At 34.1% G+C, this 26894-nt stretch overlaps 1 protein-coding gene across 2 annotated transcripts in view; it reads right to left on the bottom strand.

Annotated features, from left to right (window-relative positions):
* The window catches only part of LOC150094207 (malonyl-CoA decarboxylase, mitochondrial-like), a 136251-nt gene that overhangs the window by 54325 nt on the left and 55032 nt on the right, over positions 1-26894 (bottom strand). The window contains exons 5-7 of one of the 2 annotated variants that reach the window (XM_090412011.1): positions 24570-24725; positions 16605-16769; positions 9322-9451 (exon numbers count right to left, since the gene is read on the bottom strand). In XM_090412011.1, the coding sequence (XP_090268137.1) occupies positions 9322-9451; positions 16605-16769; positions 24570-24725 (451 nt within the window). The remainder of the gene's footprint in view (positions 1-9321; positions 9452-16604; positions 16770-24569; positions 24726-26894) is intronic. The other variant, XM_090412012.1, reaches the window with a different exon arrangement.

Raw genomic sequence — 26894 nt, forward strand, 5'->3', positions numbered from 1 at the left:
GCCATGATGGAGAATGTTAGATTTAATTATTTTATTGGAGGATGTGATTATGAGTGGGATGTGCATTTCCCTCCAGCTGGTGAGAGTGATCATGAGGTGATTATCTGGGTGATGACCAGCCATATGGAGACATCTGTGAGGAAAGCTGTGCAGCTGAACTACAAAGCTGGTGATTATGAACAGCTTAGGAAATGGTTTGGAGCTATAGTATGGAATGAGGAGTAAAGAGGGAGATGAAATCACCCAAATACATACAGAGAACTGACCAAAAAATATTTAACAACATCAATGTGCAAATGCATTCCCAAGGTAAAAAGGCTGAATAAGGTAAGTATCAAATACATGAATGAAGCGATTAGGTATGAAATCTGGAAGAAGCAGATACTGTAGAGGCAGCACAAGACGAATAATCATAACAATCAATTGCATGAGGAGTATAAACAGCAAGCCAGTAAGGTAACTAACTTGGTAAGGACAGCAAACATGCAGAAATTAGCAAATTAGGCTAAAAAAAAAAAATCCTAGAGAGTTTTTCAGATATGTGGCAAGTAGAAAGAAGAATGATTATAGTAAGATGATATTAATGGATGAAGATGGTAGAATACTAACTGCTACAGAGGTATTCAGTGAACAATTTATAAGGACATTTCATCCTCCTATCCTATTTCCTTAGCCATATGGCTGGTGGGGATAGCTATATATTGACATACTAGGGAAATGATTATGGGCAACGTAGTTTCCTATTGCCTTCCTTGCCTTAGTATATTTTATGACTGTAGCCATGTGTGTTCATGGGACCGGTTTGCCTGTTTTGAGGGATGAAAAACCTGAGTTACTGGGAGAAAAAAAAAAACCTCCACCATGTGTGTTCATGGAACCGGTTTGCCTGTTTTGAGGGATGAAAAACCTGAGTTACTGGGAGAAAAAAAACCTCCACCTCCGTATGAGACCAGTTAACTCACCTTTAGTTGAAAGAGACCAGATAAAGAATCCTCACTTCATTGACAAAATAGCAAAAGTAACAGATTGATTTGGTGGAAAATTGTAGATAGGAAGTTAGTAATGATGTAAATTTTTCATGTAGTACTATCAAATCCTGTACACCCCTTGAGGGTACATGGCTGTAATTTGATGATTATAATGATGATGATAAACAGTAACAGGAGAATGGTAGAAAACATTCAGAATGTCATCATAAATGCATTTCGGTACTGGTAATGGAAACAATTAGAAATTGAAATGTGGAAATGCAAGACAAATGACCAGAAATACTTAAATATGTTCCGATATAAAAGTTTTATTGCAGTTGAATGTGTAATTCAGAAGATCTTGTCAGAAGATCTGCGTTAAACATCCAACACATTCTTAATTACAGTACTCCAATTCCAGATAATTGGAGTATAGTTCACATAGTACTCATACATATAAAAAAGGAAAATAAAACTGAATGTGAGAATTATAGAAAAATCTCTCTATTCAGTGTTTCAGATAAGATTCAAGTATTTGCAAGAAGAAACCTAGAAAATTTGTGAAAGAGAAACTTACAGAAGAAAAAGATGAGGCCAAGTACAAGGCAAATGAAAATGATAAAATGCTAAAATAAAGAGTGTCCCAAAATTCACGCAAGATTTAAACTTAGTGCCATTTGTGCGGTAAAGTGTTGCCAACGAGAAAAAAAAGACAGCGTGACAGCTGAGTGTTCAGGGTTATTAAAAATGGAGCGCTACATGAGAGAACAACGCATTTTCATTGTTGAGCAATATTTTTAAAATAATGAAGGTTTGGCAGCTACAGTTCGCAATTTTCATACAAAATATGGCCGTAATAGTGATTTAACTTCAACTGTGAAAAGATTAATTAAAAAATTCAAGGAAACTGGATCAATTAGTGATCTTATACACTCTGGCCATCCTTCAACAAGTCGTTCAACAGAAAACATCAAAGCAGTTCGTGAGAGTGTTACTGAGAGTCCAGGAACATCAATTCGACACCGTGGTCTTGAATCAGGCATTTCGACAAGCTCTCTACAGTGTATTCTCACGAAAGATTTGCATCTTTATGCTTACAAAGTTCAATTCACTCAAGAACTGAAGCCTACTGACCACACACACAGCGAAGAGAGTTCGTTGAATGGATTATGGAACAACAACAAGTGGATGCTTATTTTTCGAACAAAATCATCTTCAGCGATGAGGCTCATTTTCATCTTGATGGAAGCTTCGTTAATCGACAAAATTGTCGCATTTGGGATTCAGAAAATCCACGAGTAATTGTTGAGAAACAAATGCATTCACAACGTGTCACTGTTTGGTGCGGATTTTGGGCTGGAGGCATCATCGGTCCATTCTTCTTCGAAAATGCAGCTGGTAAGGCAATAACACTTAATGGTGCTTGCTATCACGACATGATAATTCAGTTTTTTGTGCCTAAATTGTAAGATATGGATGTGGACGACATGTGGTTTCAACAAGACGATACCACATGCCATACAGCCCGAGAAACAATTCAATTACTGCATGAGTCATTTCCTGGTCGTGTAATTTCCCGTTTTGGTGATCAGAATTGGCCGCCCAGATCGTGTGACTTAACACCGTTGGACTTTTTTCTTTGGGGTTTTTTGAAGTCTAAGGTTTATGCCAACAAGCCCACGACCATCCACGCCTTGAAGGAGGAAATTGAGCACTGTATCAATGAAATTCAGCCACATTTATGCAAAACGGTCATGGAAAATTTCGACAAAAGAGTGCGTGTGTGCCAGCAAAGCCATGGAGGCCATTTACTCGATATGCTATTCCATGCATAACCCTATACTGTATACTTTATGAATCAATAAGAAATTACAATTTTTAATTAAAAACCTGTGTTTTCTATCAAAATTACTTCTTGCGTGAATTTTGGAACACCCTATACTTCCATAATGAGAAGGCAATATGAAGTTAGATAATTTGAGAGTAGGAAGTATGCACAGGAAGCTAGTTGTGTCAAATCAGATATAAGAAAAGGGTACACAGAGCCGTGCCATGGGTAGGAGGCGCCCTTGTGCAAAATTTTTTTCACAAGGGCACACCCCCATAAAATAAGTTTCCATGAAAAATTTTACTTTTTTAAAAGTACAAAACAGTTTATACGCATACATAAAAATAACTTTTATTTAACAGTAGTAGAACATTGTAATCACTGAAATTCATTAATAAGGAATTTTTAATAATAAAAATTTTCAAAAATGTTTATTCCTTAATATAATATATAAATACAAGAGAATATATATATATATATATATATATATATAAACAAAAATTACATTTATTTTAATATAAAAAGAAATATTACATAACAAAGATAATTTGGAGATATGCTTTTAACTATATAACAATTAGTATAAATGTAGATTTATTTTACATATTTATCCGTCTTACTTTAGCCGCCACAAAATTTTTAATAATATCTTTAATGTCTAATGAATCCATAATATTATTTTCAATTGATGTAATTGATAAATCCTTTAGATGCTCTCCAGACATTGCTGACTGCAAATAATTTTTTATTAATTTCAGTTTTGAAAAACTTCTTTCCCCTGATGCAACAGATATTGATAATGTTAAATAAATACGCATCACAATCGCAGTATTCGGAAACGTGTCGGTTAATTTATTTTCGTATATATAATTTAAAACATCCCGAGTAGCCGATTCTTTTTTAATAAACATTGCAAAGCTTTTAATTCCTCAAATAAAGTCATACCATCAATATCACTCCAATCTTTTAATTTGCTAATGTCTCTTATAACTTTAAATTCCTCGCTATGTTGTTTTAAGAGTATGAAGCTTTCCGTGACTGAAGTTATTGTCATGTCTAAAATCGTGAAGAAAAATCTTATTTTAAAATTTTGTTTAGGATCATGTTTCATCTGATGCTTCGTTAACCAAATGTTTTTGTTTTTGTTCTTTTGCGAATGTCTGGAAAAATAGGATCAATATTAAGATCATTTGCTACTTCTTTTGCAGTTCTAATAATATTTTCAAAATATTGGTCTGTTCGGCGAGTATTTAATTCTTGTATAACATAATCAAGATTTTCTGTAATTTTTCCTATATCAAATGTCGGATTCTGCATTATTTTGCTTGCAACATTTACGAGACTTAAGATTTCGTACCAAACACGAACAGAGCAAATAAATTTAAATGAATAAATCTTTGAAATTAAGTTATCTGCCTGAGCTCTAGAATCGATATCTTTAGTTTCATCTTCCGAAATATCAAAAAGAGCCTTGTAAATTTCCTTGATATTAATTTTAAGTGGCTTTATTGCTTCTACTCTACTTTCCCAGTTAGTAGCAGAAAGTGGTTTCAAATTTAAAACATGAATATGTTTTTTTAATATAGCCCAATGCTCAGATATTGAAAAATAATTATATAATTCCTGTATTACCCCCCAAAAATTTAGTTTCACAGGATATCTTAGCTGCATCATTAACTACCAAATTTAATGAATGAGCAGCACATGGAATAAAAAAAGTCCTTGAATTTATTTCAAGGATTTTTTTTTTTCTACAGTCCATTATGTTTGCCTGGTATATTTGAACCGTTATCATAAGCTTGGCCACGTAAATCCGAAATGATAATATTCAATAATTTTAAAAAATTTTTTATAAATTGAAATAGTCCTTGCCCAGTGGCATCTTCTACAGATTGAAAACCCAAAATACGTTCATGAATTTCTGATATATTTGTATCTTTATTTTGATTAACAAATCTAATAACAATAGAGAATTGTTCTGTATGGCTTATGTCTGGAGTAGTATCAAGAATTAATGAATAATATTTCGCCTCTTTAACCATTTCTAAAATTTTTTGTTTAATAGCTTCAGAAATTATACGGATGATTTCATTTTGTATTTTATCACCTAAATAATGAGCAATGTTCCTTTTTGCGATGTTTGGATGATATGCAAGTGTTCTGCCATTATCGAATCAAATTTAGTGACAGTTTCTACTAACTTTAAAAAATTGCTGTTATCATTTTCAAAAACGTTTTTGTGAAGAACCTCTAAAAGCTATACACTGTCTTGATAAATATTGTATTATGTAGATTAACCATTCTATAACAGATAGCCAATATTTTTTCTCAGTTTAGTATAATCTTTGTTGTGTGCAATCAATAATGCATTTCTTAATTAACGCCATTTTAAGTTCGCTGTATTTTGAACAGTTTTTAACGTGCGTGGAACTTGTCTCGTGTATTTTTAGTATATGACTCAAATGTTGCCAATCGTTACAACCGTATTCGTTAGTAAGTTGGGAATTTTCACTACCATATATTTTGTAATAATAACAGATAACTGAATTTCGCGATTCTAAATAAACTAAATAACCTCGTAAAAGTTTTTCTCCATTTGCTAAAGTTCGATAATAGTATGAATCGGAAAACTTGTGGCCAGATTCATCTTTGGGAAATTCTTTATTAACTACTTGATGCAGGCAATGCTCAACTAAACAATCTCTAACTTTGGTAGTTATATGATTCGGTCAAGTACTTGGATCATTAACATTAAAATTGAAAGTGAAATTTGAAGTTTCGTGTTTCGCTGAATCGGAATCCAATTTCTTCTGCTGCAACTTCTGTAGACAGTCCAGTCAGGCCAGTTTCATTTTCGCATGTAACATTTGTTTCTTCATAGTAATCTTGTGTCCTCTCTTTTTCTGTAGTAGAGCTACATGGAGTACTTGCTTCATCAGAACTTTCTGTTCTTCATTTTTTATGTGGTCCTGAAGTTAAAAATTTATTCAGCGATCCAGCCAATTTATGTTCCAGTTGTACTCGTTGCAATTGTCTTTTCCTGTTTTGTGCACCACATAACTTCTTTGGCTTTTTTCCCGACATCTAGGGGTTAACACACTTGGTTAGACTTTAAAATAAGAAGAACGTTAAAAGTTGTCCATCAAAATAAATAATTTCAGAAATTTCCCCTTAAACTTATTTTTTTAATCCCTTAACCGACTATTATTTTTAAGGTGAATGGCCCAAGACTGACTATTTTTTTTATTATTACAGAATTTGATTTTTCAGATGTTTTGAATAATAAATATGCTTGCATTTTAGGTATTTTTTGAAAATTAACATGTAGAGATATTAGCCACTGATTGATTTCTCAGTGATATTTATTTAATATTTTTTTATTCTGGTAATTGTTTAATAATTAAGAAATTTCTAGAATATTAAAATTATTTATTAAAGAAATGAGTAAAAGGACCCCAACCCCAATGTCTTCCAACCAGAACAAGAACAAATATATAAATAAATCTCTTATTGAAAATTATTTATTTTCTAGATGTCTACCCAACATAACATAAAAATCTTTTGTTTTCAAATAAGATAATTAACTAAAATGAAACAATTTAACTGATTTTCAAACTTAGCAAAAATATAATAGATGTACATAGATAAACAATCATAAATATATTTTATAAAACAAAAGGCAACTGCACGGTGACACTGTTAGTGTAACGCACAAAATGAAATGATGCAAAAATACACCAAAAATTATCAAGAAAGGGCCAATTGCAGTATGTTTATTAATTTAATTCAAACCACATCAGCCTGATGCACCGATAGTCTATCCTGCATATATATGGGATTTTTAGCTAAGGTCCCTCAGGTGATTAATATGTTTATAATTTATAAACTATTATCTTTAAAATTTTATTTGTCTATCAAAAATCTAAAAATAAGTACATAATTAAATTCAAAGTCAAATTGTCCAAAGTCACTTAAACACAGAATAAATGCACAATACACTCAATATGTTTCACATTCAAAATTGAAATGACTCCAAAAAAAATTTAAGTGCGTTTTTGGATAGATGCTATTTCATCTATCCAAATTCGAAGTGGAATTTAAGAAAACGAACATCGTAATGTACACCTATGTTTCAGACTAAATATTTTTGGATAGATCAGTGTTTCTGAAACTTCAGATATCCGTGTACCCCCTTCTTTAATTTTCATTATTACCAAATACTTTTTCAAAATAGCCTTATCAAAATAATAATCATAATAATAATAAATAAATAAATAAATAAAAATATATTTCATTGTAACTGTGTTTTATTTGAATTTAGATGTACATTTAAACAAAACAAAAAAAAAAAGATTTATTTTTAATAGAACAAAATTTATAAAGATACTATAGATTTTTACTTAATATAAATAGTTTATCATCAATGAGAGGATGAAATTTCTTATTTCTATATCTGCTATATTGCTCTCTTTTGTGCGTTTTATAAATCCAGTCTTTAACCAATGATCCATACTAAACAATTTGAAAGCTAAAAAATTTATCATATTTACTCGACTATAACTCGCACTTTTTTCTCAAAATTAAAACTAAAAAATCGTGCTGCGAGATATATGTGGGGATTTTCGGAAACTAAAGTTTTCAGAAAAAAAAAAACTGAAAATGGGTATGACTTACCAAGAACCTTCTATTCTCCATCACTTCTTCTGTCCTCAAGAGCAGTTTCCTTGTGTGCAATCAGTTATCTACCCAAATAGAGTCATCTTCTTTCCCATTATATCAAGCAAAAATTACCAGTAATTTAAGACTTGAGATATGTAATGAACAATCCTTGACAAATTAGCCAGTATAATAGAGAAAAAGCCACTATTAAGAAGTGCATATGATTGGTGCGGTATTAACAAAAGATCGCGCTACCCAAACAAAACAAGCTGACAATTGAATTGACATACTAATCTCTTAAACCAATTTCCATAATATCTGAAATGCATTCACTATATATTTCTTAGTTTTAACACGTTCACGACGGGGATAGTGTCAAGCAAAACCATATGTTGCACCTGCTGTATATAAGTTTCTGTTGGAGGGAAAATGTGATTCATTAGTTAGTGTTTATATTCCCAATTGTCTGTAATTGCACTATTTGTTGAGAAATATATTACACAGTCTGCAAATGATGTCTGTGAACTTTTATCATGTCCAGTGACATGACAAAAGTAATTGGTTTTCATATTTCTGCAGTATAATGGCTGTTGAGGATAGCGTATTGTTTACTGCAGGGAGAGAATTATCACTCAAATGTGAAATTCGTGGCGATAGAGACTCGCAATTTGAGTAGGAGAATTCATGCATAATATAATTTAATATATATATATTTATATATAGACTATAAAAGTTTATGAAATTCACATCTTATGATATACTTTATGGGTTGTTTCCTTAAGTATCTAATAAGTGGGTTCTAAAATGTTTAGTTTTAGTATGTATGACTGTAATTTTTTTATTAATAAAATATAATAAACAGATATTTAACTGTAAATGGGAAATGGCACTTTTTATATTTGGTAAACTAAACGCTGTATTTTTGTAAAATATCTTGTTGCCGTAATACGGCTGAGCGAGCGCCGTGAGGCAGGCTGCCTTTATGCTATATCCTGTCAACGGTACTGGGCAAAGCACAGCGTAAAGAATGAATTCACAGTCTGTCTTAAACTAACCATTTCCACTAAAAATATAATAAACAATCGAGAATATTTCTAAAATTTTCGCTGAGTCGATGCTTACTCTGTGAAATAAAATCTGTGGGAATATTGATAACATTTCACTTCAAACGATATAATTCAAGAATATGAAAATTTATATTTTTTTAAATTATTTCCCGTGGTGAAATGGCATCCCTATCTTCAAGCGCCCTTGTGCGGTGCACAATCTGCACGGCTCGGCCCTGAGGGTACATTATTATCTTGCCTATTGTTCATCTGTATAGATCATAGAAAGTAGAATTAAACCTTTTAAAAACTAGAAATATTAAACTCAGCTCTTTACGTATACGATGTTTATACTCCTAAATGATAATCTCATTTAGGAGTATAAAAATCATGTTATTAGCAATAGCATTATTATTACTTGATCACATGACAATATATGTTGAACTACTTTTTTTTTTTTACAGTGGTTTTGAGAAGAATGATAAACTAAAGACACTGATGCAGTATTTCCAGAAAACATATGACTCAAAATTCTTCACTAGCCATTACAATTTGTAAAACTGATTTGATATTTGACTTGTGATATCAACCACCCTTGGCATATAAAAAAAAAAGATAATTTCTTTTTTTGGGGGGGTAGCTATTATTGTTTGATCATTTATTGCAAAATGAAAAAAATGGGAATATCACTTTTTTTAAAAAATACAGTATAAGTAGTATAGTTAACAAATATGGATTCTATGCAATTCTAACAACTCGAATAAATAAAATACAGAATGCACACTTATTTAAATTAAAAATACATTAAGTTGTAAGTTACCTTTCTGAGTAGATGTAATGGAATAAAAGACAGCAGCATGTATCTTTTTGGGATCTTCTTGATGGCTAGATTTCATGTTATAGCTGCTGACATCTGTTTCCAAGTGCATTCTCTGATCAGCTACAATACTCTACAAATTTACAGAAATAAAAATTGTAAAATTTTATTAATATATTTTTACAATATGTTATAGTGACTTAGATAAATTTCTCACATCAGAATTATCAGAAGATGCTACAATGTGAATTCATCATAGGCAGAACTAATCTAAGTGAAAATCAAAGATCCAATTATTAACATCTCACTGTGGTACATTTTGACCAAACATGCAAGTCTATCCAATACTTTGTTACAGGTCAAATTATAGAGGTTATGATAATCTTGGTATATGTGGATGTGTATCTTTGGTCTTTTTGGGCCTTTTAAGACCATGATCTGTCAAGTATCCTGGGTTTCTGTACCTTAATTTAGTAGGTTAAGATGGTTAGTCTTATGCCTATTTGAATATTTTTGTCTATAAATTGCATATATTCATCTGACCAGTTTGCCTGTTTATAATTATTATTGTTATTATCCCCAGACCTCCATGGAGTCAAAGACTCATCATGGGAGGATTCTTCTATCATAAAGCTTATCATACCATGCCTCAAATACATTCAAATCCTCTGCAGACACACCACACTCTCATGCAATACATTCCAATTATTCATCACCACTCTCCATGCAAATAACCTGCTTCTCATACCTTTGCTCACACCCTCCTTATACAGCTTTCAGGGATGACCTCTTATTCTTCCCTATCTCCACCATTCTATGCAAAACCTCTTCAATCTTATAGGAATCCCTTACCAAGGTGTACATCTCTATCATATCATCCTCTCCTTCTCCTATCCACTAGACTCTGTAAATTGCATCTTCTTGACCTTTCTCATCGCACTCCACTTCCCCATTTCAGAGACCAGAAACCACCTTAGTCAACTGCCTCTGGATGCATTCCAATATATCTTCATCCTGGGATGACCTCTTGTTCTTCCCCATCTCCACCATTCTATGCAAAACCTCTTCAATATTAATCTTATAGGAACCCCTTACCAAGGTGTACATCTCTATCATATCATCCCCTCCTTCTCCTATCCACTCTGTAAATTGCACCTTCTCGACCTTTCTCATCACACTTCACTTCCCCATTTCAGAGACCAGAAACCACCTTAGTCAACTGCCTCTGGATGCATTCCAATATATCTTCATCCTTTTGAAAATCAGGTGACCAGATCTGTTCACAGTAGTTCATATATGGTTTAATCAAAGCTTTATATGATGGAAACAGACTCTCCACACAAGTAAGTGTCATCTGCATCATTATCAGAATTCATTGTAGTGTCCTCACAATTTTAGCAATCAATGAGTCCTCTAAATTTTAGATCTCCATCCACCAACTGCAGATCGTTTATTTCCTCAAACTCTTCCTACTCCTAAATCCCATCTTTGTTTTCCAAATTGTAAAACCTTACACTATGCAACCTCACATTGGTAATTGCACTCCCATGTCGATTCAGTGTGTTCAAGTCCTCTTGTAAAGGCCATCTGTTCTATTCCCCATAGTTCTTCCCAAGCTTGTCTCATGTGCAAACACTGAATATCTCCATTCATATCTCCTCCAATATTAACATACAGTTTAAACAACAACAGTCCTAAAAAACCTTGAAGCACACCCTAGTTGACTTTCCTCTCCTGAGATATTGCTCTCCCATACTGCTGATACCTATCAGATAGTCATTCTTCAATCCAATACACTAAGGATTTAAAAAAAAAATCCGGGAAGAAAAGTGCTATTGACTAAATATGAGACTAGTTCACTCAGCTTCAGTTGAAAGTTCTTATAAATGGCATAGAAAAGTTTTGGGTTTAGAAGAAAGGCTTATTTAGTAAGCTTCCGTCACATGGTCTGTCTTCTGCAACTGGATTGCCAGCTTTTGTGATGGAGGATGGATCTTTATCCTCAAACTGTTCAATTCAAATAATATTAGTGTTCCAGAAGGATCTGTTCTTTCACCTGCTCCCTTCCTTTTATATATCAGTGACTTTCACCAACTGACTGAATATATATATATATATATATATATAACAAAAGTAAATGGAATGGAATGAAAAGAAGCAGTGAAATTGGTTTGGTGAGTTTCAAGATGGACTGTAAAAGGTGTTGGTTAGCAGTAGTTCTTGTTTTAATGATTTTGGAGGTGAGTGGGAGAATATTAGTGGCCAATTTAGCAGAGCACTGTTCATGAAAGTATCTGTACAAGAGGCACAAGGCAGAAACTGAACATTTATGAGAAATGGATTGAAGTGGGTATGTGTGTGAGAGAGAGAGAGAGAGAGAGAGAGGTCATGAATTAGCCAGATTGCCCTCTTCTAGACAGATCAAGCAATCTTAGAGAGGAGTTGGAGCACAATCTGAAACTCCATGGCTGGGTAGATTTGGGCCTTGTATAAAGTTAGCAGCTGAGGTTGTGTCTTGTGTGAAAAAGTACCCCAAGTTTTTTGGCAGCTGCAGAAGCTATAGTTGAAATGTGGTTGTGCCAGGAAAGATCTGAGGTTCAGGTCAGTCCAAAAAGAGAAATCTGATTGTGCTGATATTACAATATTACTGAATGTAAGGGGGAGGTATGCAAGCTCTTTCTTGTGAGAGATCAGACAGGATTGTGTTGATCCCACCAAAACACAGATTAAAAAATTAAAAAGCCCTTCTTAAAAAAGTATCTTCCTGGCAGTCTGACATCACAAATAAACTCCTCAATCTTTCGGTTCTCACCCCCTCCCTGAATACACAATTTACCTAAAATCCACAAACCCATTTTCACCTCAACCCAACAACAACCAAAATCATGTGATTTTATTTTGAAAATCGTTTGATTATTTTATTATGTAATTTTGTGAAGATCTGCAATTAACTGGCTCACCTTCTCAGATCTGATGGTGCCCGACTTCTTCCTATAGGGATAACCTGAAGGAAAAGGTGGATGTGAACAAGCCCCAGTCAATCCAACAGCTGAAGGAGAATACTCTTGCAGCCACTGACTATGTGCTACAAATTGTCAAAACATTTAGCAAACTCTCTTACTCTCCTCACTGGTCATAACAGTCAGCATTTTTGTTAGTTCCCATTCTCATGCTCACTCACCTCAATGGTGACCACAAATTTGTTCATCTCCCCCTCCTAATAGTTCTAGCTTTGCTGATTTTGCATGTCTGATCTCTCAAATAATTTGTCTTGACACTTAACTCGAAATTCAAGTGTACATTAGTCATATGCAGAAGTCCTTTTACCCACTAAATTTACTCCATACATTATAAATTGAACACCATTCTCTTGAATTGACATGCATTGACTTGTTAGTAATCATGGTCCTTCTCAATTTGTTCCTATCACACTGTGGAAACATACACAATTTTAATTCTTTTATTCTTGTTTTTTGATTTTTTTCCACATCATCACCTCTCAAAAATAACAGACAAATCAGTTAAAACATTAACAACATACAAATTTTAACTTATGGATTGGAGAGTTGTGTAGAAATAAAACAGCTGATGAAAGATTGAAGGCCACAGAGATGAGAGCTCTGAGGAAAATTAGGATAATAAACAGATGACAATCAGTGGCAGAAGAATATATTAAAACTAAAGATATTAGAAAAAGAACTTGAAAAAGTTAATATTCAAGAATGTGTGTATGAACAAAGCTAATCGAAGATAGAATGGTCATTAAAAAATGGGAGATGAAAGATTAGCAAAGCAATTGTTTGAAGCACAAAAGGGCAGGAAAAAGTCTCAGATATATGGGGATTGATGCAGTCAATAGTGCTTAGAAGATTGATATAATGATCTTTGCCAAGCAACAAACCAGTTTGGAAGAATGCTGCTGACAGGAAAGAAGTCATGAAATACTGTACTGAACAATCAAAATACCTGGTATGTTCCTTTTTGACAGACACCAAAAACTAATGACAATGATAAAATGATTAATGCTCACCTAACAGTTATCAACTATTGAAATGTAATTTAGGATTTGATGAGAAACACTGTGGTTAAGTGAAATGCATTTGAAGTCTATATGGACAAGGCAATCAAATATAAAAACTAATATAATAAAGTAGTCATCATGGGAAAGCCAAGAGTTAACTTAATCAGGAATCCTATTCTAAAAGTCATAAGTAATATAGTATTTATTACTATATTACTTATGATGTAGTATTTGAACTGGATCAGTTCAAATACTACATCGATGTGGGTTTCTTTACGACTACATCTTATGAATGCACAGGAGAAATGCCATTCACTTAATCACACTATTTTATTTATACTGTAAACATTATGTTTCTAAAGGACAATAAAATATTTGAACATGGAGCTGAGTGTTAATACTATTATACATAGATGTGACTCCTTGAAGAGGTTATCTGCAATTAGGTAGCAAAATATACTGGAAGATCATAATAATAAGTTAACATGATAAAAGAGAGCAAGTTATTAAAATTAATTAACACAAAATGTAGAAATAACATAAGAAACATGCCATGTAATGATGGCATACCTTGTATAGTATACTTGCTGATATTTTCATACATATAATTCTGTGAATATGCATTACAAAAATTATATGCTTAAATTGTGTAATGTTATTTTGATAAAGCAGCATCAAATTAATGGACTAAGAATACAATTTAATTATAATAAGAACAGAAATAATGTTGATTTAAGAGGCTTAATTTTACAGTTATACATATCTAAGCAATGAGACCTCAATAAAGCTCAATAAAGAAGTGTCACAACCGGACTGGGTAGTGACCCTTCCCATAATGCATAGCATTATACATGTCGGAAAGGATATGTGCTTGCATTATGGGATATTAAGGCAAGTGATGTGAAGTCATTAGCCTCTATATACAAGTTGCCCAGTCGTGAAGTTACTTCATGCGTAAACATTGTTTGCTTACACTTGGATAAAGGAGATTATGAGAAGACCTTAGCCAAAGAGATCAAGGGTAATCCCAAAGAGTTCTTCCGCTATGTGGCAAGTAAGAGGAAGAATGACTTCGGAAGGATAACCTTAGTGGGGCTGATGGTATTGAGGTGACAAAATCAGATGTAATAGTCGAGTTACTGAGTGATCACTTCTCAAAAGTCTATCACCCAAGTGAGGATATCTCTATACCTATAGCAATACCTAATGTGAGAATTGAAGCTAAAGAATCAGAGGTATTAAATATATTGCGAAACTTAAATGCAAACACTGTGGTAGGCTTAGATGGAATATCAGCTCGGGTGTTGCGTGAATGTGCAAATGAATTGTCAACCCCTCTTACCTGGATATTTAATTTAAGTTTGAACTCTGGTATGGTCCCTAGGGAGTGGAAGTTAGGCAAAGTGGTTCCTTTGCATAAGGGTGGCTCTAAAACTGCAGTATTGAATTACAGACCAATCACCATCTCAGGAGTAGTGGTAAAAGTATTGGAAAAGTTGGTTAAAGACAAAATTCAAGAATGGGTGGATCAGGATATGATACTCTATAGAGGCCAACATGGTTTTGTTAAAGGTAGATCCTGCCTTAGCAATCTATTAACTATCCATAATAGAATAACATCAGAGTTGGACAAAGGAACTGGCTACACAGTGGTACTTCTGGATTTTGCTAAGGCTTTTGACAGGATACCCCATAGAACACTGTTACGCAAATTGGAGCAGATGGGAATGGATATTAAATTGGTGATATGGATAGGAGAATGGCTCAGGGAGAGATACCATAAGGTGGTGTATGGAGGAGCCGAGTCCAGAATGAGGCAGGTGACCAGTGGTGTGCCTCAGGGCTCTGTGCTTGGGCCAATGTTGTTTAATTTGTATATAAATGATATAGGAAACGGCTTAAAGGGAGATATTCAGTTGTTTGCTGATGATGCAAAGTTGTGTAGTGCAATAAAAAATCAAGCTGATGTTGAAAGTTTGCAGGAGGATTTAAATAAGCTGGTAAAATGGGCAAAAGAAAATGGATGTCAGTTCAATGTGGAAAAGTGTAAAGTCTTGCATTTTGGGATTAAAAGATTACCAGCTGTGTACTACATAGATGGAAAGGTACTCCAAGAGATTGATGAGGCTAGGGACTTAGGGGTATTGGTAGATAAGGAGATGAAGTTCAGAGGACACATTGCTAAGGTGTCCAAGATTGCACATAGGATTACTTGGTTGTTGAGGAACACACTGACATCCAGAGATAAAGAGGTTATTATTCCCCTTTATAAAGCATTGATACTTCCACATTTGGATTACTGTGCTCAGGTCTGGTCACCTGGATTCCTTGGAGATGAGGAGGCTGTGGAGAGGGTTCAGAGAAGAGTGACCAAGTTGGTGAGTGATATAAAAAATGCTCCCTACATTGATAGATTGAGAGCGTGTGGATTGCAGAGATTGGCTGATAGGCGAAGAAGAGGGGATATGATAGAAACATTCAAATTACTAAAAGGTTTTTATAGGATTGATGCAGGGGAAATGTTTCAGCTGTGTGATAGTGATGGAAGAACAAGAGGTCATCTCTGGAAATTAAAGAAGAGTGTGGTTAACAAAGGTGTCAGAACAAGGTTTTTTGCCTGGAGGGTGGTGAATGAGTGGAATTCATTGCCTGACTTTGTTGTGAGCTCTTCATCTGTAAATGAATTCAAGAAGAGATATGACAGATATTGTTTTGCTAGTTTGGGTCTCCCGCGATGAGTTTACTGACTCCATGGAGATACCCGTAATAATAATAATAAAAAAAACTATGCATTATACATGTCGGTAAGGATATGTGCTTGCATTATGGGATATTAAGGCAAGTGATGTGACGTCGTTAGCCTCTATATACAAGTTGCCCAGTCGTGAAGTTACTTCATGCGTAAATATTGTTTGCTTACATTTGGATAAAGGATTAAACCAAGAATATAATTTCTTGCAATCTTTAATTTATAGTATAACCAAGTGGGAAAACTCTCAACTTTCAAATACTGTTTTATTTTTATTTTTTCTTTTGAAAATAAAATTTTACAGTTATATGTATCAAAGATTTTATTGAAAAATAAACGCTCTTTGAAAGCAAGAATTCAAGCCTGAAGAGAAATGTCAGCTATTATAAAAGTACTGTTTTCTCTCTAAATACTAATTCTTCAGTATTATATTTTTCCACATAATTTACATAATGAAATGAAATCTATTTTTTCATAGTTATCATCTTAAATACAAAGGAAATAAGAATATGATACCTGTATGGATGACGATATCTCATAAGTGAGGGCAGTGTGTAACACCACTATTGGTTCCTTTGGCATACTACTATGAATAAATGCATAACATCTTCTATAACTTCCAACCCTGCGCTTAAGATCCATCCAATTTCTCATTGGATGAACTGCTTCATATTCTGATATCTAAAATAAAATATTATCAAAAGCAAATATACAACAACAACAACAACAAAAAAAAAAAAAAGGGAGATTTCAAATATTTAAAATGTAACACTTTTCATGGTTAAGCTTTCCACATTACATTTCGATTCTTTATTGCATTTTGGATCTATTCTGACGATTATTCCTTAATTCAAACTTTGGTTCACAAATTGAAAATCTTATATACAAGGGAGGTGGGGGGGGGGGGGGCCTGGAAAGTTCTGATAAACACCTAGAACAAAAATGATATTAATGCAACAGATATAACCACAAGAAAGAACACCTGCAGATATAAGAATATCAGTTACCTTCATAACTCTGCTACTAATATGTTCTTTCTTTCTTGCTGTTATATCAGTTGCTATAATATCATTTTTGTTCTGGGAGTTTATCAGAACTTTCCAGACCCCCCCCCCCCCCTTGCACGCACACACACACTTGTTAGGAAAGCCTATTATGATGATGATATCTTACTAACCAGTCAAGTTATAGAGATAGTTTATGGCAGAATTTTTCAAATTATACAAAGTTGTGCAACCCAAAATATGGAGGCAAATACTAAAGAGACCAGAAATGACCAAATACATATACAGTGTTGAATAGACAAAATGTTAATAAGACTAGTGACTAGATGACACATCACTACATATTAATATTTAGTCTTGTGCTTGTGTACTGCTGCTTGTTTTCAATTATTGACATGAAGGGTACATTTAGGGTATGTTACAGGTATTGTGAAAATTACATACTGCACCACTGTTTTGATAAGGGGAAGAAACTCTGATGACTACAGATAAGAAAATGATCATACCACTTTACAAAGCCATGATCAGACTATCTGGATTATTGCACAAATTTTGACACCTAGTTTTCAGTGTGATAAGGAAAACTCTAAAAAGGATACATTGCACCCTTTCCTCTGAATTTTTCAGAGAGGGTGCATTGCATTACCTTTATGATTAGGATACAATGAGTAGAGATGGTGTTTATCAGAACCTTGTACACAACTGTACAAGGTTCTGATCAGACTACATGCACAAGTTTTGATGCCTGGTTTCTACCATGAGAAGGAAAAACTCTGGAGAGATCCTGAAATGAGTGAATGAGGCAATATAAAGGATTATTGTCTTAGTCATGTTAATGTTATATGGAATAAAACTTATATCTAAAGCTAATAATTCATCATCATCAAATTCCTGCCATGTACCTCAAAGGGTGTACAGGATATCATGATAGTACTAACCTCCTATCTACAATTTTCTCAGGCACTTTTTACCATATCAATCCACCTATATCTTGGTCATCCTCTGGGTCGTTTTCCTGCCAACCTGGCAGAGACTAATCTTTCCTCGCCCATTCTGTTTAAGTGACCATACCACCTGAGATTAGCTCTGCTAATGTATTCCTGGATGCTGACAATGTCAAGTTCTTTCCTAATATTCTGGTTTTTGATATGATATTGCCATTGATGCCATCTGTTCATGCCCCTAATCTTTCTCAGGACTCTCATATCTGCAGTTTCTAGTTTTTGGTGTTACGACTAATTTCTCTCTTATTCCATATGAATTTATTCAACTGACTTCCTACCATACCAGTTTTGTTGATTCTGTTGTCTATTTCCATATTTAATATACCATCTTCACTAAAAATCGTACCTAAGTAGCTGAAATGTTTTACTTGTTCCACAGGTTCTCCATTCACAATGCAATTGACATTTTTAATGCTTCTCTCCATTTTCATTGTCTTTGTATTGCTGACCTTCATACCATATCTATTACAACAGTTATTCAATTTAGACAGGGAATCTTGCAGACTTGTAGCGGATTTATTTAGAAGTATAACATCGTCTACATAAAGCAAAGAACTGACATTAACATCTGCAATTTTGATATCAGGTTTAATACCACTTTCCTTCATAATGTGATCCATATAGATAATGAATAACAAAGGGGATAATGTACATCCTTGTCTGATGCCAGATTTAACATTAAACCATCTTCCTGTACTTCCTTCAATTCTAACTGCTTACTTACAACTCAAATAAAGACTAGGTATTGCTTGATATAATGCCCCATTGACACCATATAACTGTAGCATATTGAAGAGCTTCTCTCTTAGCACCTTGTCATATGCCTTTTCCAGATCGACAAAACTTAAATACAGAGCTTTGTTATATTCCCATGATTTCTCAACTATTTGTCATAAAGTGAAGATCTGATCCTGACAGCCTGTATTTGGCCTGAATCCATCTGTTCTTCAGCAACTTTTCTTCCACACTCCATCTCAACCATTTCTCAAGTATACTTGCATAAATCTTACCAGGAACACTCAGTAGGGAAATACCTCTAAAATTCTCACATTCAGTTTTAATTCCCTTTTTATATATGGGTACTATGAGAGCTCTAATCCAATCATTAGGAATTCGTCCCACTGTAAGACTTTTATACCTCCATACTTGAGCATTTCTGGTCTAATACATCTATTCCTGGTGCCTTTCCACATTTCAAGCCTTTGATGGCATTTTCTACTTCAAGTATGGATACGTATTCCTGACTGCATGCCTGGTCAGTGTTTTTTACCACAGTGTTATCACTGCTTGTTTCATTTAGCATTTCACGAAGTAATTACTCCATACTTCAAGGATATATTTTTCTCCAGTTTTCATGTCACATTTATCATCTCTAATTCCTTTTACAGCACTCTTTCCTCCATTTTTGAGCTTCTTCAACAACCTCCATAATATCGTGCCACCCTCTTGATATTTATTTTCCACGTTCTTACCAAAGTCTTCCTATGACTTTTGTTCAGCTAGTTTTACACAGTGTTAGCTTTCTTACATTTGTCTCTGTATTCTCTAAGACACAAGCTGACTTATTTGCCAGGAACTTTTGATATGCTTTCTTCTTTTCCTTCGCTGCCTCTTTAACTTCCCGTGTCCCCCATGGAGTTCTGATTTTTCTATCCTTGCACACAACCTCACCACATGCCTCTCTGGCTGAATCAATCAGGGTTTTCTTCAAGGCTTGACACTGAATCTCCAAGGTTTGGTTTATGTTCTCAAACACTTTCATTTTTTCTTCAATAACCTTTGTGCATATTAGTCTACAGTTCACAGAGAGCTGCTCAACTTTTATTCTCTTTAAAACTGTCTTAAATTATCTGCTTTTCAAAATGAAATTCAATTTTATCCTGCTCAAGGCTAAATAGTGATCACTTCCAATTTCAAATCCTCTTGTATACTCTGGTGTCCTGCACCAGGGAGAAAACATTACTCTCAACAATAACATAGTCAATGAGACTTTTCTTATTCCTTGCCTCTTCTCTCCATGTGAATTTGTGCACATTTTTATGTTGAAACATGGTATTAGTAATAACCAGTCTATGTCGTGAGCAAAAATCCAACAGGTATTTGCCATTATTATTAGCTTTGCTCTTTTCTTCAAATTTTCCCAAAATATTTTTGTATGTCTCACAATCATTTCCTACTCTGCTATTTAGATCTCCAACAAGGACCAACTTTTCCTTTATCATTGCAGTTGCTTTCTCTAAAGCCTCAAAAAATTCCTCCACTTCTACCTTAGTAGAACCTTCAGTGGGACCATAGGCACAAATAAGTCTCTTTGTCCAGTTCCCCATTCTGATATCTGCCCACATCACTCTACTTGAGACTGGCTGCCATTCAAGAAAATTAGCCATGTATTTAGTGTTCAATACTATGGCTACTTATTCTTTTCCTTGATTGTCATTTCCTGAATATAACATTATGTATTTATTGCTTAAAAAGATCTCACCAGTTTTTTTCTTGGTCACCCATATTATGTCGATCTGGTGCTTATCTAATTCCTCAGCTAACTCCATTTCTTTGCCATTCAGGCTTCTTATGTTGATAGTACTAATCTTTAACTCTTGTGATGTTGAGTTGGGGTGTGTTTTCCGATTTGTTCCAGTAGCTGACTTTTCGCTGGTTCCCTGGCGAAGACAACAGGGGCCTTGTTTAACCAGGCGACGTCCCAGCCGGCATGGAATTCTGTCATGTTGTACCATAATTTTGTATATCTTGGTTTAAGCCAATAAGAATACAATTTGGTCGGCTAAATCCCAAATTGTCAGTTCCATCCTTGTTCGTTCAGTATCCAGGTAGATACTTAACAAGGTGCACCACGAGAAGGTGAGGATTGGACGTTAGGTCAGAAGCCCTGGTCGGTTCTCTGCATTCTTTTAAAGGCTATGCGGAGTCTCTTCTCAATTATACAGCTCTGACCCTTAAGAACCCTCTCTATTATTAATTTTAGACAAAAGGCCAGGTCAATACATGATCATCCTCTTCTAAATCCATTCTGTACTTCTAAAATAAAGTTTTCAGAATATTTTATTAGTTTTTATTTAAAATTCTGCTATATATTTTGTAACAGGAATTTAGAATACTTATACCTCTATAATTTTTAGGGTCATTTCTACCACCTTTTTTAAAGATAGGGATCACAATTGCTTTTTTCTATTCTATTGGTGGGTTACTTGTTGAATAGATTTTATTTAAAAATAATAGGAGTCTTTCTTTGAACCTTTCTTATGATATACTTCTGTTTTCAAAATGAAAAAAGAAGCATATCATAAATGGTTAAGCAGTAAAAGATTAGAAAGCGAAATAGATTTTGCTGCTCTTGCTGATCTCCTAATTCTGATATTACTCTAACCTCTTCAGTTATCTCTGAAAGATGGGTTTACATAGTCTAATTACCCAAATAGTAAGATAATCTTCCTTGAACTTTAATATTCATAATTCAAACTAGCTTCCTTTCTCTAACCGCACAGATTAGTCCAGAAGCACCAGCTGAAGCATTATCCTCTTAGGAATTTAACCTTATCTATGTTTCCCTATGTTTTCTTTTTTAAAGACAATCTCAGTCCACTGCCCTTTGGTATTTCAGTGATACTAAATGAGATGATCACTGTGATTTCTGTGCCTTTGTCTAAGGTGTAATTACTGTTTTTACTCTCTTGATTGCTGAATAAATGAAATAATCTTCTGACAAGAATGCAAAAATAATCTAATAAAAGTTCAGTTTTATCTCAAATGACTCAAGTCAAAAACCCCAGCTTTACACACCTACACTACACTCAATCCACTTAACTAACTAAATTTATTAGCTAATTAAATTGGTCATTAATTTGCCTTGGTCACCAAGGCATCTTCACAGACACAAAGAGATATATTGGGCATGTGCATGCAGGCAAACATAGACTGGTTGTAAAGGACTGTTTACATACTAGTAACTACTGGGTATCCGGAGAGTTCATTGAAAAGGCAATTAATTGAAAGACAATTCATCGAATGACAATTTGTTGAAAATACAATTCACCGAAAATTTTAACTTTTCGAAAACGTTATGATAAACTGATCCATTTAGAACAAATACCGAACCATGCAGAGTGATAAAGCAATGCTACTTTATTAGGGAATAATTACAGAACAATATGGTTTCTTATTGTCTTTCTTGTCCGATAACTGTTTCACATCTATTCATGGGAATGATTTGCCTGTTTCTGGGAGGAAAAGCCCAGCCCAAGCAGGCTCCATTATTATTATTGTTACTAGTAGTAATATGCGACTTCAATACAACAATTATTATGGGATGAATTTATTCATCCCATAATAATTCTATTTGAATTATTATGGGATGAATAAAAGTTTCAAATAGTGAATCTGAATTAGATTCGCTTGAAACTTTTACAAGAAAATGTTGAACTGTTCCAGTTTTCAGTTCAGCTATATTCGGGGCAACAAAGAAATAATGTGTCCAAATTATGTATTACAATAACTCTCTGACTTAGCGGAATTAGTAGAAGTTGTCGGTACAAGAAGCTGTTTACACAGTCAGTTTTTGTTCTAAATGGATCACTTTATTATAACATTTTTGAAAAAAAGTATTGAAATGATATTAGCAATTTCGCTTTGGCTGGATCAATTTAACGAAATTTTAGTTAAAATTTTCGGTGAATTGCATTTTCAACGAATTGTCGTTCGATGAATTGTTCATTTGATAAATTGCCTTTTCGATGAATTGTCCTTCGATTAACTATTTTTTCAATGAATTTTCATGGAACCCACTGCTGTGTGTCTGCATACTAGTGTGCCTGTATGCATCTGCTCAGTATATCTCTTTGTGCCCATGAAAATGCCCTGGTGACCAAGACAAAATAATGACTGAGTAATTTAATTAACTAAATACATTTAGTTAGTTATTCATTAACTTTAGACATCTGTTTCATTCCACAAAAAATCAACATGAATGACTAACATCCAAGCATTCATACCAGATTAGTTGTCTTACTTATTCACTGTCTCTGGAACAGTAGTGCACTCAGGATTTAATCTTGGAGGGAGCCGAGTACTCAAGATTTAATCTTGGGGGAGGGGACGAGTTGAGTAGATGATTTGAGAATGCACACTACATTGCATACGACCTATGACTGAGCATCTGCAGTGACTGCCGATACATGATGCCCATGATCTCCTCTGGCCAACAAACAAAGTAGTGCTCATACATGATGCCCATGATCTCCTCTGGCCAACAAACGAAGTAGTGCTCAGTCCGCAAGAGCACTACTCGTTTGCCTTGCATTCACAGCGGCAAGGATTCCTGAGAGCTATAGGGTATTCCTACCTTACATGGCTGCTAATTCATAAGTAGTAGAGAAATAGAAGACACAACATAAATTTAAAAAAAAAAAAAAAGAATTTTAATTAGGAAAAGATTTCTAGTGTTTTTTTCCTTTTTCTTTTTTTTTGAGGGGGGGGGACAGAGCCCCTTGGCCCCCTCCCTGGGTGTGCCACTGCTCTGGAATGTCCAGAGACAATTGCTTCAGTTGTTTCAGGAATTCTGGTTAGGAAGAGTCTGACGAAATTTACAGGATTAATAAGGGAAGGATATACATAAAGTGGAAGGTATGGTGAAGAAGAAGAAGATATGTTAAATAAGTTGTTTTTTGTATATGAAGAGTGGTGAATGAGTAGAATGGATTATTAAGAATGTGTGCTATAATTGCTATGAGTGTGAATGAGTTGAAGTTTCAATATGATGATTGTGCTGGTAGCTGTGAGAAATAGTACATGACTCCATGGAGGTTTATTACTAATAATAATTAGCCTGGTAGTACAAATCTCTCACCAACATATATATCATAATATTATCCCTCCTCCCTACATTCACTTGCAAAATTCCCCTCAGTCTTACGCAACATCTGATACTACCTTAGTCACTCTTCTAGAGTTTTTTTTCGAAATCTCTTTGTCTCACAAAAGTCAGGTGACCACTTCTATACACAGTAGTCAACATGCAGCTTGACAAAAGGCCTGTACAGTGGAACTATGATATCATTATTTCTATATGCTGGTGTAGAAAGAGTCTGACAAAAGCCTCTTAAAACTTAAACCTCTTTGTCATTATCCTTATCTACTGTAATAGCCCATCAATTCTTGCAATGTGGCCCTAAATTCAAGTTCCCCACCTCCACTCTTGTCTTATGTCCCCCATCTTCTCACCTCTGTATGTGAGAATATAGTAATCCTTCCCATCTTCTTGCATGCAGTTTGTCAAACAAATATTCAAATCCTCCAGGAGAGCCCAACATTTCACAAGAGTGATTTCCCTATTCATAAAAATACTCAATTTATTACTGAAACAATAAATATCTTTTTTGAAAATCCAGTTCAATTTTTTGTATATAATAAGAAATGCATTTTGTAAGATTCACTAAAAACTAATTATTTTCTTCTTTTACCTTCTGAAGCATGCTGCATGAGGAATCCCAAGTAATTCTCTCAAGAGTTAGAAAACCAACTGCAAACCACAATGACAAAAGTTCTCGTAAATCCACATTTAGGGCTCTTAGGTAATCAGTGCTTGATTCCTCAACATCAGCTACAGATAAGAGATTCTGTATATATATATATTAAAAAAACTTAAATATTTAAATAAGAAATTTGTTATTATAAATAACTTAATCTCATAATGAAACTGTTCTTTGGGAGAGAAGATTGAAATAAAGGGTGATAACAGTAAGATGAAACCAAAATTAATATTTTTGATATACAAATATGTACTGACATTTTACAAGAAAAATTACTATAACATTCAAAACAGAGGGTAGAGGTCAGTTACTGTTTGGAATAATTAGATGTTAGACAGGGATTTGATGTTCCAATAATCTGCAACACTAAAATAATGGATATTGGAATGATCGACTTTCAGTTTTTTCTAATGTTGTGGAAATGTCCTCTCTATTTCCACACTTGTATATGTGTGCCTGCAGCCCCGTGGAAATGATATTTGCATCCACAGTGCTAATCCACTAGAAAAAAAAAAGACCATTTTATCTAGTCACCAACTAGAGGAAATTTTCCTAAGCCTTTTTTCAACTAGGTTCAGTTAATCAATCTTTGTTATAGGTAAGTAGTGTCCTCTCTCCCAAAACTTGGAATTTTAATCTTGTATCTCAAGGTTAAAATATAATATAACTCATATTATATTAATATAATATAATATGAGTGTTAGGATTTAGAGCATTAGTTTTCTGCCTTAACACTCTCCTGAAAAGGTTTGATTTATTGCTAGTTTGGGCTCAAATAGTAAATGCTTCAAAAAGCTGCTTATGGTTAAAGGAGCTTCCCCTATTCCCTTTTGAGAATAAAAGGCATTAAAAAGGATACACTGCATTCCACTCACATTCCTGTACCTCACTCCTTTCACCACCCTGCATGCAAAATGCCTGCTCTTTACACACACATCCTCCTTCTTTGCAAGTCTAGTAGTGGTAGTATCTATTCTCCGTCCAACAAGCTGTGGGTCTGAATCTCATAGTGATTGTGCATCTAATGAGAATGTCCTCCTTAGGTGGTAGTTGAATGCCATCACCCAGTGTGAGACCACTGTCCTGTTTACTGGCAGGCCTTAAGTGGCTTGAAAAAATTCCATGTTTAGATTCTAAAGCAGTTTCCAATTATTCAACCCTTAACTCATCCACAATACAAATGCAAAAGTACAACAGAATACCAGCCTTTTATGGGCAGGATTCACATTTCAAAAAAGGTTTTCATGGATGGCTTCTATCTCCTTCCACTCTTATGAAAATAGCTTTTGTATTAATCTAGTCCAAATCCCCCTCAACAATTTATAGGCGTTATTTGTATCACTCCTCACTCCTATTATCTACCAAACTCTGCAGCATTTCCTCAATTTGAGCATATACCCAAAATTTTGGAGACTTTATACTTACATAAATTCTACACTGTCAACTGCAAAATCACTTCAAAACAAAAGCAACCAAATCAACCATAGTAGCTTTAACACAACTTGATCAAGGACTTTTATAATGGAGCTATATAACTTATTTACTTGAATATATGTCAGTGTCATTTCATCACTGCCATAATCCTTCATCTTTTCCTCTAGTGCTGCCCTAAAATTTCAGGTCCTTTTCCACTACTACTTCCATATCCATTATCTCCACCTGCAGAGCCACTAGATATTCTCATTTAAACATCTCCAATTATCACTAACATACAGTCACCTTTCACTACAGCAAAACTGGTATACTACCATCATCATCATCAAATTTCTGATATGTAGCCTCAAAGGAAGCTACAATATGAGAACTGTCAACTGCACCATTTTTTAATCTATCAACTTATGCCATAATATATATCCAATTGACTAAATGTTTTTTACTATGTTCTAGCTGTACCACTGTAACTTTGTATATAATCTTACATATATTTATATAGCACACAGATTTCTATCCTGGGTAGATGATGCATAAACATTCAACAAATCTCTAGTTATTAATTCTAGACTGTTATCAGAACTTTTTTTTAGAAAAATAAATTATGTATTTATATCAAAATTATAAACAAATTACAAATTATGAAACTTTATCTCACAAACATCATAATTACACTTCCCAAACATTTTTAGGTAGTAATACAGTCTCCTGTATTGCCTATACAACAAAAGAACATTCTCCTAAAGTAAAACATGTGCTTTTATGCTATTTAATAAAAATAAAAAAGAAAGGCTGTCCATACTTCAAAGTAAAGAAAACACCACA

This window comes from Typopeltis vanoorti, chromosome 22, assembly GCF_054136105.1.
Source record: "Typopeltis vanoorti isolate ZY-2024b chromosome 22, IOZ_Tvanoo_1.0, whole genome shotgun sequence".
NCBI classification, from domain to species: Eukaryota; Metazoa; Arthropoda; class Arachnida; order Uropygi; family Thelyphonidae; genus Typopeltis; species Typopeltis vanoorti.